Source organism: Stegastes partitus, unplaced genomic scaffold, assembly GCF_000690725.1.
Source record: "Stegastes partitus isolate 25-593 unplaced genomic scaffold, Stegastes_partitus-1.0.2 Scaffold573, whole genome shotgun sequence".
In the NCBI taxonomy this organism is placed as follows: domain Eukaryota; kingdom Metazoa; phylum Chordata; class Actinopteri; family Pomacentridae; genus Stegastes; species Stegastes partitus.
This window is the reverse complement of record NW_007578304.1, coordinates 326825-333197: the sequence shown is the minus strand read 5'-3', so window position 1 is coordinate 333197 and position 6373 is coordinate 326825. Positions and strand designations below refer to the sequence as shown.

Genomic DNA, 6373 nt, shown 5'->3' with positions numbered 1-6373 from the left:
TACTGACCTGACAGCAGCAGGTTCTGGCAGCTCTTTCTGCTCGGCCGGCAGAATGGACTGGAGGATAGAACAGAACATCGTCAGCGTAACAACAGTCCACTTCTAGACTCACAAACAAATGAAACAAGATTCACAGAAACAGGACACCAACTGACAGAAACTACACATGATGAATGACAAATGTGACACAAAACAACAGAAACAGGTCACATGCTATGAGGCTGGTTCTGGTTGAACCCGTTCAAGCTCATACTGGATTTCAAAGACCGTCACAGTTGGTTTGTCTCAGGACTAAACGCGTGAACATCAGAACGCTATCGGCCACGTTTACACCAGATTCAAGTACCGGAGAGTCCAGCAGGCCCTCTAAGGCAGGTTTGGACTGGTCCTGGTCCAGAACTGGCTCTGACTGAGGGTCCAGGTCCAGGAGACACTGAGGTGGGCTGATCACAGGGGAGGAGATGCTCTGGGGCTCAGAGGGACTCGGATCATCCAGGACAATCAGAACCTCCTGCTTCTGAGAGAAAACATCAAGTTAAACCCAAGCTAGCATCGACCAGAACACGTCTGGACGAGTGCGTCCTCTGACGCGAGGACTCGTACAGGAAGTAGTATTCAGGGTGTAGTAACTGAGGTACATCGGGTCATACCATGTAGCTGTTGAAGAGGGGGTGTCCAGGTTTGGGGCGTGGCGGTAGAGGCGGTCCTTTCTTTGGGGCCCGCTGGATCTGACTGGCTGTTTCAGGAGAAGGGGGCGGGGCGGTGTGAGGTGGTGGAAGCTGACTGGCTGGAGAGACGCAGGGGGCAGGTGCAGCTTTGGAAGGAGTAGAGATCTGATTGGAGGATGAAGCTGAGCTGACAGTTGGAGGAGGCGGTCTGCTAGGGATGGATTTGATTGGTGGAGGGCGGAGGGGGAGGAGCTTCACACTGGAGGGGCTGGAGACAGAGAGTCAGGTGATCAATTAGGTGATCAAACAGGTGATCAATCAGGTGATCAATCAGCTGATCAATCAGGTGATCAATCAGCTGATCAACCAGGTGATCAAACAGGTGATCAATCAGCTGATCAACCAGGTGATCAAACAGGTGATCAATCAGCAGATCAGTCAGCTGATCAGTCAGCTGATCAGTCAGGTGATCAGTCAGGTGATCAGTCAGGTGATCAACCAGCTGATCAATCAGGTGACGTCACCACTTCCTCTAACATCTCAGGTTGTCTCATAACAGAACCTTCAGCTTCAGTTTGTTCTCCAGGAAATAAAACGCTGGATTCACTGAGCAGCAGGTCGGTTCTGATTCTCACCGTGGAGGAAGACGAGGCTCCGGGTCTGGACCGCTGCTGCTGTCCGCTCTGGTCTGGACCTTCCTCTGGGCTGGAGCTGGACCCAGTGTTGGTGTAGGGGTCTGACTCTGGGTCGGGGTCTGGCTCTGGGTTGGTGTCTGTGTCTGTGTCTGGGTCGGGGTCGGGGGTTTGGCCGGTCCTGGAGGTTTTGGGGCTGTAACCAGGGCGGCACCAGACGGTTTGACCTGGACTGGGTTCTGATCCGGAGGTGCTGGTGAGGGTCCGGTGGGTTTTGGAGCCAGGTTAGGAGCTAAAGGAGGAGAACAGATGAAACAACAGTGATCAGTGTTGGACCTCCAGCCGGGTCAGAATAACTAAATTACACGTGTATCAGCCAAAAGGCCTGAGCCGACGCTAAAACGCTAACAGCGTTAGCCAGAGTGGACCGGGTGTGGTACTGCAGAGAGCCTCTATGTTCTGCTGAATGACCTGCGGCTGAAACCCAACCCAGAGTGGAAGCTGTGACCCAGAAGAACCAGAAGAAAACCAAGACCCAGCTGCTGCTTTAGTTCCTGGTTTAAAACATCACTCAGCAACACTGGAGGCTTTTCTGTGCACACAGTCGCTGCTTCTTCTTTCCAGGACTGAACAGCGCTGCTGCCGTCACATACAAACACTGGAAGCTCTTCACATGTTTGCATATTTGTGGCACACAACAGACCAGCTCGATGTGAGCGAGCTGACAAATGCTGCTTTGTGCTGCGGCGCCCAGCGCTCCGTCTTTGTCTTACCGCTGGATCTGCGAGCTGCGTTCAGGGAGGCTGGTTTGGTCGGGACGCAGGGACGGCCGCCGACGGCTTTCACTGGAACAAATCAGAAGAAAACGTGAACGTTAAAGGCTGGTTTCATGTAAAATCAGCCGATCTGCTGTAAGAGCTGCTGGGTTGAAGCAGCAGGAGGCTGCAGCTCAGCATGTTGAGGTGTAAACCGGCTCATTGCAGTCGGACGGAGGAGATCACTGCAGATACTGAGAACCTGCTGTGAGTCACAGCTTCACAGTCAGACTGAACGTTCTCTGGTAGAGCATCAGCAGGAAGCAGCTGAACTCTGAAACAGCAGCAGGACGTCGGCACTGATGGAGACGTCGCTCCTGTCAGCATCCAATCAGATCTTGAGAATCTGTTCTCAATTAACCTAGCTGGTTAAATAAAGGAAAATCTTCTGCTGTACGGCTTCTTGGAGCTCAACGCCCACACAGTGGCTCCAAACACGTCACACACTTCATACCAAAACAGTAACAGTTATATTCAGAGAACCACTTCAAGCTCCAGAACTCTACTTGGATCACACTTCTCCCAGTATTTATGTTTTTTTGATGCAACTTGTCGGACCTGCTCGGTGGTTTCTGGGTTTCTGTGACCCAGAGTTTCATATTAAAGTATTCTATGTTGAGCTGCAGCTACACGCGGTTCAGAAAACATCACGAGGTCACTTATCAGTTTGTTAATGAGCTCACAGACGGAACATTTCATCACTGTTCTTGTATTTCAGCTCATCCATAACCAGACTATTGATCTGCTGTCCAACATGACCGGTTCTGGATCAGTGACATGATCAGAAACTTTCAGGTTTTATCTTTAATGGTTCCTCAGATGTTGTTGCTCAAACAGACTGACGGCTCAATGTGAGAGAAAACCTGTTGAAAGTGGGTCGACGTTGTTTTTAAACATAAGTATTTCACACATCAAGCTCCACAAACACCTGCAGAACTCAGAGATGGTCACCAGAACCACAGACTCACCGCTTTGGTTTGCAGAGTTCTGCGTGGCTTCGGTTCCAGCCGGCGTTTCGCCCTGCGCTCCACCTCTGACCTCCACGGAGGCTCTGGGGGGCAGGGTGGGGGCGGCGTGTCCGTCTGCGGCGCTCCTCTCTGGGTGTGGAGCCGCCACGCTGGCCCGGGGAGCCACCGGCGGTCTGGGAGGGACTCTGTCACCCAGCGAGGACAGTTTGGGTGGAGGAGGCCTCGGGGCAGGAACCGGGGCGGGAACCAGGGCAGGAGCCGGGGCAGGTGGGGGGCACTCAGTCAGCGACGGGGGTTTTGGGCTGACGGAGGGTTTGTCGGTGGTTCTGCAGGACAGAGGTTCTGAACCCGGAGCTGGTTTGGGTTCTGCAGCAGTCTGAGGTCTGGAGGTGAAATCCATGTCTCCGCCTGGTTCTGCTGTTGGACCTCCGTCCTCCCAGAACACCTTGCTGGAGGGTTTTGGACCATGTGGGCAGTGTTTGGGTTTGGGAGCGATGGCGGGCGGGCCGGGTTTGGCCGGTTGCCCCTGGAGACGAGGGCGGGGTCGAGGCTCTGGTCTCTTAGCGACCGCGAAGCCGTCGATCGCCGAAGCGTCGCCACAGCTGCCTTCAGCCGCCTGCTGCTGCTCGAACGCCCGGATCCTCGCCTTCAGCGTCGCCATGTCCTCCTCCTCCTCCTCCTCCTCCTCGCTCTCCGATTGGCCGAGGCTGCTGCTGTCGCTGCGGCGGTCCGGGAAGCCCCAGTCGTCGGAGCTGAAGGCGTCCAGCAGCTCCTGCAGGTATTTTCCTTGGCTCACGTCTGGGTTGGAGCCGTCAGTCAAAGCGCGAGACGCTAACGTGGCCAAACCGTCCTCACGCAGCTTCACCAGAGTCTGGACCTTTACCTCGCTGCCGATTGGCTGGAGGCCGAGCTTAGAGCGTGGGCGGGGTCTCGGGCGCTCGGACACGTGAGAGGAGGCAGCGGGATGATCCCATTGGTCGGTCTGAGCGGCAGACGATGAGGTCAGAGGGGAACTGAGTTCAGACAGAAGGTCCACGACGTCAAGGTCAGCGGAGCTCAGCTCTGATTGGCTGGCAGGGGCGGTGATGTCATCAGCGTGAGCTGGTTTTGGCGGCTGGGGGAGGGGCGGTCTGGGAGGTCTGACCGGTGTCGTCGCTGCAGACAGGATTCACTGTTAGTTAGAAAACTCTACAACGTGCAGATAAGTGACTGAACCTGAGTCCCACCTGGAAACTCGTGAGCAGCTGATGATCCCGAGTCGGTCTGCGTGGCGATGGTCGTCGTAGGAACTGGACGAGACGGAGATGAAGAGGAGGGAGAGGAAGAAGGGAGGAGACCCTGCTCCTGAGACTTCTCCCTGATCACCTCGTCATAGGACGGAGGAGGCTGAAAGAAACAGCGATTCAGGAGCTCAGACGTGTTCACAGCACCAAGGCAGAACTCTGCTTCATTAGGTTCTGCAGATACAGAACCAGCTGGTTCTGAGGAGGTGGCCTTCTGACCCCTCTGTTACCTGAGCTGCTCACCTGTATGGACGGAGGGATGGTGGGTCCCCAGATCTGTGCAGCAGGAGGAGGGGGAGGAGGGAATCCCCCAGCAGCTCCGGGGAACCAGGAAGTGGAGGCCAGCGGCTCTGCAGATAGGATGGTGATCTCTGGTCGCCTGGCAACGCAACACAACAACACGGGTTGGTGTACACAGAAAATCTGGATGTGAGGACAGCAGGAGGTTCCAGAATCACACCAGTTACCAGCCAGAAGCGTGAAAACAGAAAGAGACGCACAGCGACACCAATGAAACAAAAAACAACAAAACTTATATATAAAATGGCCTAATCAAGGCACAAAAGTTCCAAAATGAGTCTGAAAATGACAAGAAGGAGCCGTGAAGTTACTACGAAGACACACAACCGTCCAAAGACTCAGTAAACAACAAGAACGGGACACAAAACAACAGGAAGGAGATCAACGTCTCACAGAGCTGGAGCTTCACTCCAGTGAACAAAGAGCCCACAGTGAGAAAAAACGGAGCCAGAGGCTGAAGCCGGGAGCCCAGAGTGAACAGGTGAAGCTGAACCGTGTCCTGAGCAGCTGTGACTCCAGAGGCCTCGACCAATCAGAGAGGAGGAGCTGGACAACAGAGGCAGGTGGGTTTCTTCTGCTGTCGTACCTTCGGTCCCGGTCCCGGTCCCGGTCTCGGTCTCGGTCTCGGTCCCGGTCTCGATCTCGGTCTCGGTCTCGGGGCGTCTCTGACAGAGACGTGGACCTGGTGGAGGCTGGCAGGAGAAAACAGACCAGAGTCAGGGTTAAACTTGCCCATAACCAGGACAGCAGATGGGTGGTACCAGAGTGGAACACGACCGGGACCGTTTGTACCACTGATGCAGCTGTAATCACTCAATCTGACCCGTAACCACTGACTCAGCTGTATGTCACTATACACCTGGTCGGGAGGATCACTGATCAGCTCAGAGACTCAACCAGAACCACGTTCAGCATTCAGCGTCCTGAGTAAATATAAGAAAAGGCTGAAGTGGTCGACAGGAACAGAAACAAGCAAAATCACCACAAGATGGAAAATCAAAAAGACACAAACCCCAACAGAACACTAAAACAACTAAACCAGAACCAAAACCACCAAAACTCCTGAAAATGACCTCAAAAGGATGCACAATTACCACAAAAGAAAGTCACAAAAAGACACACAACTGTGTAAAAACAAACGGATGCCAGATGAGCAGAAACAGATACGAGCTGTTTCCGTTGACGTGGGACTGGTTCGGGTCGACCGGGCTGCAGGTGGACTCTCTGCCACCAATCAGCTGGTCTGGTTTTCTCTGGTCGAATCGCAGTAAATGATTTCATCTGAACACTTTGCTGTTTGTGCAAACCCTGGTGGACACTGAAACACCAGCACTGCTCCACTGAACACTTCTTTGTGTTGATGCTGAGGCTTCGTTCAGGTGGAAGCAGCTCAAAGGCAGACATCAGATGTGTTCAGGTCCTCCCATTAAAGACGGAAAACAGCTTCAGTCACTGAGAGAAGCTGGAACTGACAAAAGTAATAATCAATAAACATCTAATGAACATCATGACGCTGGTTTTCAATCGTGGTTCAACAGAAATATTGAAGAAAAAACCCGCCTGATGGGACCTGGTGGACTAACATGTAGCTGAACAACCCTCTGAGCCAATCACTGCCATCAGGTGTTTCTGTAGCTCTCAGTCAGACTTCTGCACCTGTGGACAGGTGTTCTGGACCACTGCTCATCAGCAAAGGCCTCTCATTGG

General features: G+C 53.5%; 1 protein-coding gene across 4 annotated transcripts in view; it reads right to left on the bottom strand.

Moving 5' to 3' along the window:
• The window catches only part of LOC103362414 (SH3 domain-containing protein 19-like), a 26878-nt gene that overhangs the window by 5385 nt on the left and 15120 nt on the right, over positions 1-6373 (bottom strand). For 3 of the 4 annotated variants that reach the window (XM_008288762.1, XM_008288764.1, XM_008288765.1), the window contains exons 5-13: positions 5253-5358; positions 4610-4745; positions 4310-4469; positions 3084-4238; positions 2074-2145; positions 1304-1592; positions 651-936; positions 347-517; positions 8-57 (exon numbers count right to left, since the gene is read on the bottom strand). In XM_008288762.1, coding sequence (XP_008286984.1) covers positions 8-57; positions 347-517; positions 651-936; positions 1304-1592; positions 2074-2145; positions 3084-4238; positions 4310-4469; positions 4610-4745; positions 5253-5358 — 2425 coding nt within the window. The remainder of the gene's footprint in view (positions 1-7; positions 58-346; positions 518-650; positions 937-1303; positions 1593-2073; positions 2146-3083; positions 4239-4309; positions 4470-4609; positions 4746-5252; positions 5359-6373) is intronic. The other variant, XM_008288763.1, reaches the window with a different exon arrangement.